Here is a 15,173-nt window from a genome sequence, read left to right as displayed (position 1 = left end):
ATGACACATAAACTGGAACTATCTTTTGAGAAACAACAGAGAAAATTAAGCAAAAGCCTCAAAGAATCATTCACAATTTCAGTAACTCACATTATAGTAATTTATTTGAACAAAATAATTAATCATGCTATAATAACTATCTAGATTTACATATAGTATACATATATGTCCACTATCACTTTGTAACAACTAAAAATAAAAACAAACTTATGCCTCAAAGTAGGAAAATACTTACTAAATTATGACCTAGCAATGCCATGGTGAATCTATTAAACATAAAAATGAACGCTATGTAGAAGTGTACAGAGATATGGGATGAGAAGGGTGAACAGGGACTGAAATTAGCTCAAAGAGTTAATGAAAGTCAAGGGAGAAGTGTGGCAATAAGGTCCTGAACAAGAGGTGGTAGTGAGGATGGCAGAGACAGAGAATTAGTAAAAGAATATCAAGGACTATTTCAACCAGAGATGTGGGGTGGGAAGTGGATGTACTAAAAAGAAATACTTGGTGGACTTACAGACTTGGTGACTTGCCATAAAAGAAAAGTCAAGAGCAACACTTGTTCTTTTGATTTTGAACATGATCATCATTATATTACCCTTTATTTACTGAATAATGTCTGTTTATCAGGTACTATTAAATACTTTAAAACAAAGTGCTCATCTGATCCTCTAACAAGCTCACAAAACACAGAGAAGGTATTTTATTTTTATTATCTGGAAGCTCAGATGTCAGATGAACTGGAACTGGACATTAGGTCCCTTGATTCCAAGTCCAGTGTTCTTCCCACTGCACAATCCTACTTCCAGAGAATTAAAACTGTGGGAATTAAACTCATGCTTACAACTCAGGAGAGAGATGATCTGAAAAGGCAAAAATGAGGATCAATTCATAGGCAATAACCCAGGTGTGCTCTGGGAAGAAAGGACTGTTCTGAGGAGTGTACATGTGTGTGGGTATCTGTGCTGTACCTTTAGTACAGACTACCTGTTGCCTACTGTTATGGTTTGGATATGAAACTCCCCACCAAAAGCTCATGTTAGACAATGCAGGAATGTTCAGGGGTAAAATGATCAGATTATGAGCTAAAACCTAATCAGTGAACTAATCCACTTGAAGGATTAATAATCTGAATGAATTACTGGGTGGCAACTGTAGGGAGGTGGGGTGTGGCTAAAGGATGTAGGTCACAGGGGAATACCCTTGGAATTACGTATCTTGTCTCTTGTCTCAGTTCACTCTTTTTCTGCTTTGTGGTTACCATGAGCTGAGCAGCTTTTCTCTGCCACATCCTTCCATCAGGCCCAGAGTGATGTACCATGGACTGAACCACTGAAACCATGAGCCAAAATAAACTTTCTTCTCTAAGTTGTTCTTATCAGGCATCATACTCGCATCAACAAAAAGCTGTGACCTACCTACTCACCTACCTACTCAACACCCACTCTCTTCTACTTACTAGTAAAACCCTGCACAAGGGGAATGGCTGAAAAATTGATTTCCCAGACTTCTTTGCAGATAGGAGTAGACAGAGATATTTCTGGAAGTTGCTGAATCAGCTTTTTTGCCCTTATCTTGGAATATACTATCTGGAAAGCAGACATAATGGTTATTGAGCTTGGGAGATAAGAGAAAGGCTAAGAAAATTGTAAATCTTGGCCAAAGAATGCAAAGATGTCCATCTTTGTGTCACTGAACCAATACTAGCAAACTTCTACCTCTTGAATCATTTGCATAAAATATAAATGTTTATAGTCAAGACCCTGTCATTTGTTCATAACTGGAAGAACACCTTGTTTTCCAGGGCAAAGATATTTTCAAAGACAGTTATATTCTCCCTGTAAAGTGCTCTGTGGCTCAGACTAGATGAACCATGGCTAGTGTGACACCCCACAGCATTCCTGCAGCATTAAGGCTGTAAAATAGTCAACCTTTGAACTCTGTGATTCTTTAAAGGGCAGAGAAAACCAAAAGCACCAGTCCTTCTGAGATAGGAATTTACCTTTTCTACTTACCTTAAATTATAACCAATGGATCATATGCCTTTGAATATAACAGTTCTCATATTTAAGTAGACATATATGCTACTCTTTTACACATACACAACACGTGAGCACTGTTTTGACAAAATAGCTTCAAAGAAGTAAATTTTTTGCTTTAACATAATGTTAATTTTTTTAAAAAATGTATCTAATGATCTGATCTAAAAATCTCAGATATCCCAGAGATTATTTAACAGAATATCTCCCCAACCAAAATTTGCTGAGAAAGCAACCGGTCTAGTGACTGGTATATATTAAAGGCCCAAACATTTGCTAAATGAATGAAAAGTGCTATAAAGTTTGTGTACAACAAAGCAGTATGATGTTCACCATATACCATAGCAGGAAATTAACATATATTACAGAATTTCAGGCCCAACAGTGAAATAAAACAATCCACTGGTTGTGAGATAAAACTAATTTGGTTTCTGATAGTTTAATCAACAATGAACTGGGCCATTAAATTAACAAATTTAAGCGTTACAATTTAAAGAAGAATGCAAGGCTAAATTACATTAATTAAACAGCCTAGGGATACACCCAGTCATTACAGGAATATTTGCAAAGAGCTATAAAAATTCTGAAGTAATCTTAACAGCCTTTAAAGGGTAAGTATATTTAGGTCTAAACTTGCAGCAAGCAGAAATTTCTAAATAGATGACTTAGAAATTGCTGAAAAAACATTACTGATATAGGTGTTGCACAACAGTCTTTTCTCCTTCCAAATGTAGCATATTCAGTCCATTTATTTCAGCCTCGGTTATAACCAATTCTTTGGAGACAGAGAAACTGCATCAAAAAGCAAATTGCCTTTTTTCAGTGATTTTTAAAACAAAAATGCAAAGTACAGGATAATTTGAAACCTCATTTCTCTGAATTTGCTAGCAATCCGAATTCAGTCAATTAATACCCAGCTTGGATCTGAATCTGAGACTTAGGCGTTAAGACAGGAATAAGGTACATTTACCAAGTCTCCAGAATACTATCCAAATATTGATAAAATATACCTATGACAAATATCCTGAAATTGAAATGAACCTTTCTGTCATGTCAGGTATAAAATTAATGGAAAAATTATAGAAATTGAAAGAATCTCAGAAGGTGACATAAAGAGCCATGATATTAAGAATCACCACAGTGATATAGCATGTATATATACATGCCAGTGGACCTATATCTAACAAAATGACTGTATTAGTGTTAAAGACTGAATGGAAAACTTACACCAAAGGTAATTCTCCATTTTTTTAGCCACTATTTTAATTTTTTCCCCCAGTCCTGGGGATCAAACTCTAGGACTGAGCCCTAGGACATGTACATGCTAGGCAAGCACTCTCCCACTGAGCTACAACTCCCAGGCCCTGCCATTATTTTAAAATATCAATACAGACTAAGTTAATTCTATGTTATGAAAGGTAACGTAATGCTTAAGTAAAATCACAAATAGTCATAAATCCTTTGGTCCTCTGCCTCTGAAGAAACCAAAGTGTTGAAGCTATGATGACCTAACACTGTCAGTGCTATACTTGGTGAGGGAATGAACACCCTACTAGGATCGGGTTGGGCACAAGGGACAGTTATAGGCTTAAGAGTTACCAAGGGTTCATAAGCTTTTTAGATTCATTCTATCCATGTATACTTACAACTCTTGCCCAGTTAACCCAGAAAATGTGTCCTCTCCTCAAAAAATGGCTTATAAATAATGTTTACAAGTTCAAAAGTAATACTGATCTTGAAACTAAAGCAAGGAAAAGTAAATCTATGTATATTTTAAATGAAGTTAACACTAGAAAAAATAGTGTGTTATGCTCTTTACAATGCTCCAAAGTATCTTCAGAATTTCATCTAACCCTTGTTTTTTCTATTTTCCATAATTCAAAATAAACTGGTTATTTCATTAAAATATTAAAGAGTTGTGCCTCAAAGATATCTTTGCACACCATGTTTACAGCACCACTAACCTAAGAGCCAAGTGGTGGGAGCAACTCCAATGTCCACTGAGGGATGAATATTTTTACATACTGGGAAATATTGAGATTAAAAAGGAAGGACATTCTGTCACATGAATGAATCTTGAGGACATCAAGTTAAGTGAAATAAACCAGTTGAAAAAGATAAATATTTTATGATTCCCTTTATATGAGGTATCATAAGTGGTCATATTGACAGACACTGAAAGTAGAATGGTGGTTACCAGCAGCTGCGGGGAGGAGAAAAGTTGGAGTTGTTTGATGGATGTAGAGTTTCAGATATTTAAAATGAAAAAATTCTGGACATCTCCTTCACTACATTGTGAATATACTAGATGTTACTGAACTGCACAGTTAAAAATGGTTAAGATGTGCTATGCTTAGTGTCCCCCAAAAAAACTCAGGTGTTGAAACTTAAGGGCCAAAGGGATGGTGTTAAGATGTGGTGTCTTGAAGAGGTAGTTAGGCCAAAAAGACTCCTCCATCACAAAGGTGATTACAGCCTTTATAAAGAGGCTTTGCACAGTGTTAGGCTAGCTTCTCTTCCCTCTTCCACCACGTGAGGACACAGCATTCCTCCCTCTAGAGGATGTAGCCATAAGGTGCCATTTTGAAGCAAAGAACAGCCCTCATCAGACAAGAAAGGTGGCTGGCTGGCACCTTGATCTTGGATTCTTCGGCCTCCAGAACTATTAGAAAATAAATTTCTGTAATTTATAAATTAACACAGACTAAGACAACAACAAATTTTATGACATGTGTTTTTACAACAATAAAAAATTCAATCATTATTTTTCTGATATTAATCATTACTGAACATAGAATATTTTAGTGACATTATGAATTGCACATGTGCTCTAGCGTGGGAATTCTTTACTTTGGGGTATTATATAGACTTTTGCTTTCTTTAAACTACTCTGCCTGATCCCCTTTTAAAATTGAGAACAACAATGACAGAGCGAATATGGTGTTTCCAACTTAAGAGAAGTAAATCCAGTTTTGTTGGAGTGTTAGCTCTGCATGAAACTCAAGTACCTGCAACTCTGGAGGTCCTCCTTGGGAGGACTGGAAGAAGAATACTAAGGAGATAGTCTTCTCTTTATTTACTTGTAACTGTAAATACAAAAGCCCAGCAGAAAGAAATATAACAATGTCTGTCTGAAAGGTAGACTCAAACTCAAAGAACTGTAATTTAAAATTTCACTGAAATGCTTCAAAAAATGTGCAATCCTGGAAAAAACATCTCACACTCAGAATTTAATTTGATTCTTAACAGTAAGTAGTTTTATGTGTTTTTAATAATTTCCAAGCTAGTACTTTAAAAAAAATATTACACCCTCGAAGGCAAACCTCTACTTTTACACCCCTGGCATAAAGCAATGCTAAATAAAGTTTTATGAATAACTGAGTAAGCAGTGTATTGAAATTAACCATTTGTTTTTGCTACTTTTGCCTAATAAGCTATTAAGCATAACCAGAATCAGTCTCAAAACAAAGGGATGGGTTCCAGTTTCTTGTTCACCTCCCCTGATCCCAATCACTTTACCACTAATTGATAACTCCTAATTACTCCCCACCCTAGGGCAACCATCCTAAAGCTTGCTCACTCTCAAATCCCCAAAATCTTTCTCCGACTTCCTCATTTTTGCTGTGCCTTACTTTATTTTTCTAAGAAGGCTGCAACCCATAATTTCCCTCTTTTTCACTTCAACATTTCTATTTTGACCCTGCTCTTCTCTGAACTCAATGGACATACTCTTCCTCATTTCCAACTGCACCTCCATCACCACTTCCTCTCTACTAGAACCAGTCTCACCTTCTTCTAAGCCCTCCAGACCAGTAGGCCTTGGGCTTCCTGCTCATCACTTCCACTCTACCACAACTCACCAAAAATGGTCTCTTCCATTAATTCCCATTCAAAATATACCACACCTTCAAGAAATTGATCTAAGCAGCACAGACCAATCTTATTTGTATTAGTTTTCTCTTCTCAGTCCTCAAAGCACTTGATGAGTACAATATTTACATCCCAATTGTGTCCTGCCTTTTGTATATATTTTATATTGCAATTTTTTTCTAATTATGTTAGTACCAGGGTCTGACTCCAGGTGTGCTTAACCACTGAGCCACATCCCAGCCCTTATTATTATTATTATTATTTTTAATTTTGAGACAGAATGTTGCTAAGTTGCTGAGGCCAGCTTTGAATTTGGGATCCTCCTGCCTCAGCCTCCTAAGTAACTGGGATTACAGGCCTGCACCACCACACCCAGACTGATTACAACTTTTTTCATCTGCATTCTCTTTTCTCCTAAAAGTGATATTTATACCAGTTATAAGCTATTTTAAGGCAAAGACTGTCTTCTGCCTCACTTCATGAAAGTCCCCTATTTATAGAATGCATTCAAATATTTTATGATAATAAAATAGTAATAAGTTTGCTCCAAAATGAACTTTTATATGATTCTCAATATAGTCATCATTGTATTAAAGTTACTAACCCTTTCACTTGTATTCATTTAACAAATGTATTTTTCTTACGTTTTGTTCACATCAGCAGTATACAATTTAAGGCAAAGCCTTCTCTTATAGAAGGATTTTGCCATGAACTTAGTTTTTAATGATAATAAGCAGGGTCACCCTAAAGTGGTGTTGCTGGAGAGGATGACATTTAAAATAGGATTAAAAGTTCCTTAGATAGATTCAGAGGACCCTTTAATACAAAATTTGAAGTTACCTGTAAAAATGTGTACAAATATTGTTTTTATTTCTGGGGAAAAGATCCATATTTTTCATCAGATTTTTCCCCCTCCTTAGGACTTCAGATTAAGAATCAAGATGTCTTCAAAGAGTTAAACATGAAGTTATCACATGACCCAGCAATTCCACTCTGCCCAAGAGAACTTATAACACATGTTGACAAAAAAAAACTTGTACCTGAATGTTCATAGCAGCATTATTCATAATAGATAAAAAACATATTCACAATAGATAATAAGTAATTCTAATGTCCATCAACTGATGAATAAACAAAATGTGATAGAGCTATACAATGGACAGCTACAAAAAGAAAATTAATTATCGATACATGGTACAACATGAACCTTGAAAAACATTATGTTATAGGAAAGAGGCCAGACACAAAATGCCATATATGGTATGATTCCATTTACATGAAAAAGTCCAGAAGAGGCAAAATACATGGAGGCAAAATACATGGTTGCCTGGGACTGGGGAAAAGAGGTAATGGGCACTGACTGCTAATGGGTACCACATTTCTTCTAGGGGTGATGAAAATGTTTTGGAATTAAAATAGTGACAATTACACAACCTTGTGAACACACTAAATACCACTGGATTGTACTGTAAGCTTTAAAAATAGTGAATTTTATATATATAAACCTCCTCTCTCCCATCTGCATGCCTGACCTTTTGCATCATCATCCCATACTTAAGCTCTATGCATTCACATTAAAACTCAACACTGCTTCCAAACACCTGCTGTTCTTCATGTTCCTAACTTACACCTAGTTTCTTTGACTAAGAAATTTCAGGGATCTCCAATTTTTTCCCTCCCAGTTTCCTATCAGTCACCTATTAATAACAAAATAACTTTCTATTAATAACAAAAATTGTGACCATTCTTGAATACTTAATCCTGCCAGATACTATGCTGGATGAACTACATATATTGCCTTTAATTTTCACAATTATTGTGCACTTCATAGAAGAAGAAACTGAGGCATTGAGGGATTAAATACTCTGTCCTTCAGTCTTTCTCCCTACAGTCTCTTCTGCACCATTCAGCCAGAGTGCTCTTCCTAAAACCAGAGCTGATCACACTACTTCTCCAACTAAAAGGCTACCGGCTGTTTTAAAGGCCAGGTTCCTTAAAAGGCATAAGGTGACCATCTTTTTTCACCATTTCTCACAGCAACCTCTTTCAATTCCTGGACTATGTCTACACTCTCTCCTCTTGCCTCTAGACTTGGCACAGGGATCCCTTATTCATTCACTCAACAAAAGATTATGTTCTGATATTGTACCTGGTACTGGGCACAGGGTGATAAATGAAGCAGATATAGGTCCTGCCCTTAAGTATTTAAGGTCTAATGGGATAAAAAAAAATTATATGGTAATAATAAAATAATGGAGCAGATGATGCATTATAAAATATCTAAGGGTGTGGAGTGTTGGGGAAACCCACAGACTGTTTTAGATAGATTGGTCTGGTGAGGACTCAGGTACTGACATACTCTGACCCTGAAGATTAAGAAGTCAGCTATGTGAAAAGTAGGAAGGGTGAGTGAAAGTCAGTAGAACCTAGATCAAGTGTTTCTGTAGAGCATAGTTAGAAATTTGGCATTTATTCTAGATTCTAAGTGCAATGAAATTTATTCAAAAAACTTAAGTAAGCGAGTGCCTCATTTTGTTTTTCTGTTGTGGTGGGAATAGAACTTAGGACCTTCAGCATGCTAGCCACATCCTTTCCTTCCTTAAAGGAATGTCACAGATGCAGAATGGAGAAGGAATTGAAGGGGCACAAGATAGGAAATAGGAACACAGGTCAGGAAGATATGTAAGGGATTTAGGTAAAAAAAATAGATGATTTGGTCTAGGATGTAATGATGCAGGAGGATAAAAGATAGACTGGATGAAGAACTGACCTGACTTGAAAGGTCATTAGCTGAATTTTAGAGTTATAAGCATGAAAGAGGAGAGAGGAGACAAAATTTAGGAAACTGTCAAAGGAGAAAGTTAGAAAGGAGGATTAGAAGAATCAGATCCATTCTGAATGAATGTTCAAGAGCTTAAGCATTTTCCTTTTATACTGCCATCAACTGGTGCTGGGGATGGAATCCAGGGCCTCTTCCATGATAAGCAAGCGCTCTGCCTTAGAATTACATCCACAGGTCCATGTAGGATTTTTCCCCAGCAATGTATGGCTAGACAGGTGTAGATACAAAGAGTGCAAAAGGATGCACTCATTTGGTGTCAGAATAAAATGCAGGGAGGGACAAGAGAATAGTGTATTTTCATGAGAGAGCACATAATGATAAACTATGACATGCCCTCAAAAATGGACACAGGATGCAGTGTACAGAAAATGGAAGGATCAATGGATTGGAGATGTTACTGAACTTCAGGAATTGTCTCCCTGGGGTACATAAACAAATGAGCTATAAAGGCAGAAGAAAGAAGTCAGAGAGTAGGTTATAATTTATTTCTTCAGCTGGGAATGGGTGTCCACATCTCTGGGTAAACTATTTGATCTCCAGATAAATCCATCCTCTGTTTTTCTGCTCCCTGTCTTCCAGAGCTCCCAGCACCAGTAGCAGAGTTCGTCACTATCATGTCCAATCATAAACATTCACCTCAAACTATTTCCTCCTTGGAGCATTTTTATTTTTCCCACTGGGATCCCTCCTCATGGTGACAACCGTCAATGAGTGACTGTTCTATGGATAGTATTCAGGAGACCACAAATTAGTCATTCTTTTTTCCTTTCTAGGTTCCTTTATTCATTGTGAGTTCTGGGGAAAGGCTCTGTTATAAACATTTAAAAGTTTCTGGATCCTGTGGCAGTGCCCTTGTAAGGAATAATCATTTCATTAAATGCTAACAGGAATCTCCAGCTCTTGGGCCAGCAAACTTCACCCATTCCCTAAGCCAAGGTTCCACAGAAAATGAATAAAAAGTCCATCATCCCTGTTCACAAAAGTCCCACATTGTTTCCATTTACCTGACGAGTTGGCTCCAGTTTCACAAATTTAATTTTAATCCACTCTAACATTCAAAACACCCTCGTGCGTGCAACAGCACTGCTCTAGGATTTCTGTACGACAATCAAAAATCTGGTTGCAACTATTTGTGAAAACTCCCATTTACTGAAAACAAGTTCCTTTCTTCACAGCTGAATGCAAGGCAGGAGAGACCTGGGATGGGGCTAATCTCAAAGGGCCACATGTGAGGAGCAGGGTTTGCATTCGGGATATGACCCCAGCCTGGCACCTACCTTGGTCCCCCGCAGCTCTAGCTTCCAGGCTAAGGGGAGAGCTCGCCTCTGAGCCCGCTGCCATGGCTACGGCCAGGCGGCCTCCGCTCCGCCGGAACTCAAATGGAGCGGACCCGCTGTGGGTTCCGAATAGGCCCGCCCGGGGGTCTACCGCCGCACCACAGGAAGGAGTCGCAGCCGCCCCACCCGCTCCGCCGGAACCGCCGCCGCCGCGGCCTCACGTGACGGACTCTGGGCGGGGCCATGCAGGTTTGTTTAGGTCCCGGGTTTTTGAAAAGCACCTAACGCGTGGTTTGAGTTGTGGCGCTCCCCGCATTCTCCAGACCTTAGCCTATTGCGCTTAGTCGTTTCTTAGTTTCGTGTAGGTGTGTCCTATTCTCTAGTCAGATCCTCCTTGGTTTTCCCAACCCAATAGGTTTGGAGTCTTCGGGGGTAGATTGCTGTTTTGTGGGGTTTCTGGCGGTGGGCGCGGTCTGTGCGTTCGCCGTCTCTGCGGCTGCTCCTACCAGCTTCGGATGGCAGCACGGCGATTGTCTTTCACTTCTCTTTTCTGGCAGCAGTGTGACTCCATCTGGTTTTGTGAATATGAACCTCGGGCAGAGTGTCCTTTGACTGTTTTCCCTGTGACTCATTTCCCCATGCAGACACGCCAAATTGCTTGACTTGAGTTTTTAAGGTCACTGACAGCTGTCAGACTTATGGATTTATACATCAAAACAAACAAATGGCTGCCTGATCAAGAGATCAACAACCCCCCACTTTTTTCCTCGTTTACCCTTAGTCTGGTCAAAATCATAACAGGAGATGGACCTAGGTCACTTAGGGCAGAAATTTTCCAACCTTAACACAATCGTACTGTTCGCCTGTTAAGTGATAGACAAAATGGGTAGAAATATTATATGTGGCATTGGATATATAAGACAAAAAGGTAACATAAAATTAGTACTTATTTACAAAAACAAAGTCCCAAGAGATTATTTTTGTAACACAATCCCCTGGTACGCTCCTACACTTCGATTTTATTTCATCCCCTCTCCACAATTTCTAAAGTTATGAACCTAATAAAAATAAAACTAATCCTAAGATAGAAGCAAGCATTGGGTTAAGTGGCCTGAGGTCACCGAGTTGTTTATTAAGCACATGATGTAAACTTGGGTACTTCCTGCAGCAACCCGGGGTGTCTTGTCTAACCTCCCTACTACTGCCTGCTTGGGAGTTTCCCTCTCCCAACCCTCTCTCAGCGACCCCCGCTCTTCCCAGCGCAGGTGTTTGCTCACCGCCCCTGAGGGCGGGGCAGACGCCCCCCCCCCCAACCGCCTCCGCCCCCGCCCGCCGGCTTGGGTGGCGCAGGCGCACCAAACACGGCCGGGAGGCCGAGGGCAACCACCCTAGCTCTGACTCCGGCTCCTCCGGCGGCATCTGAGTGGGCTGGTAGGCGGCCACCAAGACTGCTCGGGGCAGGGGCCGGCGGGCGGCGTGGCCATGGGCGCGGGCTGGAGTAGCGACGAGGAGCGGGAGCCGCTACTGGGGCCCGGGCTCGGGCCTGGGCCCGGGGCTGCTCGCAGGAACCGGGAGGCGGCGGCGGCGGCGACGCTGCCCGCCGCGGGCCCCGGCCCGGGGCGGGTGTACGGGCGCCGTTGGCTGGTGCTGCTGCTCTTCTCGCTGCTGGCGTTCGCGCAGGGCCTGGTCTGGAACACCTGGGGCCCCATCCAGAACTCGGCGCGCCAGGCCTACGGCTTTTCCAGCTGGGACATCGCGCTGCTTGTGCTCTGGGGGCCCATTGGCTTTCTGCCCTGCTTCGCGTTCATGTGGCTCCTGGACAAGCGAGGTGAGGGGTCGCAGGGTGGGCGGGGGTCTCTGCAGGTACTGTCACTCCCTGGGGAGCCGGCGCCTGCCCTTTCTCCAGGCCTGCCAGCCGCCTCCCTGGGCTTGGTTTTAGGGGTTGTGTGAGGTGACCGAGTATTGATGGCATCCCGTTCCCGACTTAGGAACCCTCTGTCCCCAAAGCGACGAATGTGGGGAGACTGCCTTGCAAATGTTTGTTTGTTTGCTTTTTAAATCCAGGCCCTTTCTGCAACCGTAGGGATTTAAGCGATCTTTAAATATTCAAAATTTTACACATTGTGGACATCAGAGCCATCGAAGTGCACATGCTTTGAATGTTTTTTACACCTGACAAAAATGACTAATGCATTGACTTCAAAGGAATTTGGGCATGTTGAGGGTGAGAGGTCAGAAAATAGATTGAGTATGCCCAGATGTAAGGAAGTAATGAGTTGGCTTTGATTATAGATGACTCCAGCCCTGGGAAAGCTATTAGGAAACTCAGATCTGACGCTTGGTTTTCTGAAGGTGGTGCAGGGCAGTTTTAAAATGTGTGTATGTGACCAGGCGATTGTCTCAGTTGAGCTGTATGGTTCTCTGATAACAGCTCATAGAAAAACTAAAGGTCTCTTTCATAGGTATACTATGTATATCTAATTTTACCACCTGCCAGTGTGATTCTGTGATTAGGGGAAATAAATAAAAGATCATAGGACTGAGAAGGCATTGAATTATCCCACATAAATCTGGGTAAATGATTGATAGTGATGGTTTACCCTCAAGAGCCTGTTCTGCAAGACTTTACGTTTATTAGTTGGACAATGATTTGGGATTACTTTGTATAGTTTCTGTTCAACCCTTTATAAGTTTTTATGAAATTAGTTCTTTGGTCAGATTTGGAACATTGTCTTAGTCCACTGGGGCCATTATAACAAAATGCTATAAATTTGGTGCCTAATAAACAAAAGAAATTATTTCTAATAGTTCTGGATATTTGGAAATTCAGGATGAAGTCCTGGGCAGAATCCATGTCTGGTTAGGCTCACTTCCTGCACAGTGGTCTTTTCTTTGTAATGTCTCTTGTGGGAAACAGCCAGTGATCTATCTGGGATCACTTTTATAAAAGCATTAATCTTAATCTTAAGGACTCTGTCCTCATAATGTAATCAACTCCCAAAATTCCTCCTCCTAATAACATCATCATAGTGGTTAGGATTTCAGCATATGAATTTGAGGGGACACAAACATTCAGATCTTATTACAAGTCAAGCATCAGTAGTCATAGAATTACAATTGTCTGGCACATAGTTAGCATTCTAATTATTTGTTATTAAGAGAATAGAATAGGGTGATGTTAGCAGTTACACTCCCTCTCCCATCCTAACAGTTCCTTCGTAGGAGTATTCCATATAGAAAAGACTGTGGAACTGTTGATTTGAGAATTCATTCACAACCAACAATGTGATGTAACTGCTAAAAGAGGGAGGACAGTTTTTGGCACAGAGCATAGTGTCTAAAACAAGAAGAGAAATGGTTTGATATTCTCTACTAGTGTTTGGTTCTGAGCATAGATTTTTAAGGTCATTTGACAAACTGGAATACTTTAAAAGATGTGTGACAGTAATGATAATGGTTGTAAAAAATCATGGTTGTAAAAAAGCAAAACTTAAGAAAAAAGTCATGGTTGGGTAAAAAACATGGAAGGCAGTGGAGTGTGTCAAGCTTCAAAAAGAAACTTGAACCAATTAGAACTAATAAAAATTTTAAAAAAGAAACTTGAGGCAGAATATAGAATATGTGAAGGTCAAGTAAAAGAGGAATTAGACTTAATATGTATGGTTCTAGAAGGAAGAACTGAACTGCAAGAAGTTATACTGAATGTGATGCCACACAATACAAGGAAGAACCTTTTAACAATAAGTTATCTAGTCGTGTCTTGATGGTGTAGAACTTTCAGGTAGAGCAAATACTGACACAGAAGATGTATGGGAAATTCTGAGAAAGGATTTCATGTTCTGAATGGAGATATGCTGTGTTTTAGAGGGTTTTGTTTATTTGGTTGGTAACTTTTAAATGAAATTATAGACTTTACTTGGACTTCATCAATTTCTCCACTAATGTTGTTTCCCCCCCATTCTAAGATACAGTTTAGGGTTGCATGTTGCATTTATTTGGTTGTTATTTCTACTTAGTTTCCTTGAGTCTGACGATTCTTTGTTCATTCCTTAAAAGATTAACCAAAAACGACATTTAGAAGTGTCAAAAGACAAAATTGCTGGCTGGGGAGATAGCTCAGTTGGTAGAGTGCTCGCCTCGCAAGCACTAAGGCCCTGAGTTCAATCCCCAGCACCGCAAAAAAAAAAAAAAAAAGACAAAATTGCAACTAATTTAATTATAGATAGATTTGGATTTTATTTGTGATTCATGAATTGGGCAGCCTTCATTCTACAAAATAGAGTTAGAGCTCTCCTTGGGCAAAAGCAAAAGAGTGTGTGTCAGGGGGTGTTTGGTTGGTTGTTTTGTTTGGTACTGGGAATTGAACCCAGGGCACTCCACCACTGAGTTATATCCCCAACACTTTTTATTTTTTAATTTTGAGACTGGGTCTTAAACCTGACCTCAAACTTGCAATCCTCCTATCTCAGCCTCTTGAGTCACTGAGATTACAGACAAGCACCATTGTACCTTGGGTAGAGTTGGTTTTATAAGGCGGAAACAAGGAAACAAAATAATAGGGGAAAAAAAAAACCTGATTGATTAATATCAGATTACTGCTATTCACTTTTTAGTAATGGTCAAAGCAGGGGGGTCTTCCTTATTATACTGACACAAGTAAACTAAAATCTATTTTCAGGAAAAACTAGTCTTTTGTAATATATCTGCATCCTTAAAGTTCCCATTTGATTATTTAGCATATTGACTCCATTTTGGTTTGGTCTGGTCTGATCTATTGGGTCATAGTGTAGCTCAGTCTAAAACATAGTTTTTGTCTAATGGGGAAAATGCTGTTTTGTTGTTTCTTTTTATTTTTCTTTTCATCAGGAATATGTTTCAATATTATTTTTTAAATTTAGCTAACCTTGTTTTTGTAGAAAGATGTTAATTTCCCCCTTCTTATTATAATTTCATCTATTATCCATGACCAGATAAATTAGAAGCTGCCTAATCATTTTATAAAATAAATTGTTTTAGAAATTCAATTACAGTTCCTATAACTATATGGTAAAATCAGTTTTATATTTTTTATTGGTTGAAGCAATAAAAATAAATTTTAAAATTCTCTTAGGAAGTAGTTTTCCATTTCAGCAGGACGAAGCTAGT

At 39.4% G+C, this 15,173-nt stretch overlaps 2 protein-coding genes across 2 annotated transcripts in view; one reads left to right on the top strand and one right to left on the bottom strand.

Moving 5' to 3' along the window:
• Hspbap1 (HSPB1 associated protein 1) overlaps window positions 1-10,598 on the bottom strand; it is a 73,315-nt gene extending 62,717 nt beyond the window's left edge. Inside the window, exon 1 of the mRNA XM_047565164.1 lies at window positions 10,029-10,598. Within this exon, the coding sequence (XP_047421120.1) occupies window positions 10,029-10,092 (64 nt within the window). The 5' untranslated portion in view covers window positions 10,093-10,598. The remainder of the gene's footprint in view (window positions 1-10,028) is intronic.
• A 616-nt stretch (window positions 10,599-11,214) lies between these two features.
• Window positions 11,215-15,173, top strand: part of Slc49a4 (solute carrier family 49 member 4) — a 95,392-nt gene continuing 91,433 nt past the window's right edge. The window contains 1 exon segment of the mRNA XM_047565166.1: window positions 11,215-11,856. Coding sequence (XP_047421122.1) covers window positions 11,511-11,856 — 346 coding nt within the window. The 5' untranslated portion in view covers window positions 11,215-11,510.

This window comes from Sciurus carolinensis, chromosome 9, assembly GCF_902686445.1.
Source record: "Sciurus carolinensis chromosome 9, mSciCar1.2, whole genome shotgun sequence".
NCBI classification, from domain to species: Eukaryota; Metazoa; Chordata; class Mammalia; order Rodentia; family Sciuridae; genus Sciurus; species Sciurus carolinensis.
This window is presented reverse-complemented; position numbering and strand designations above follow the sequence as displayed.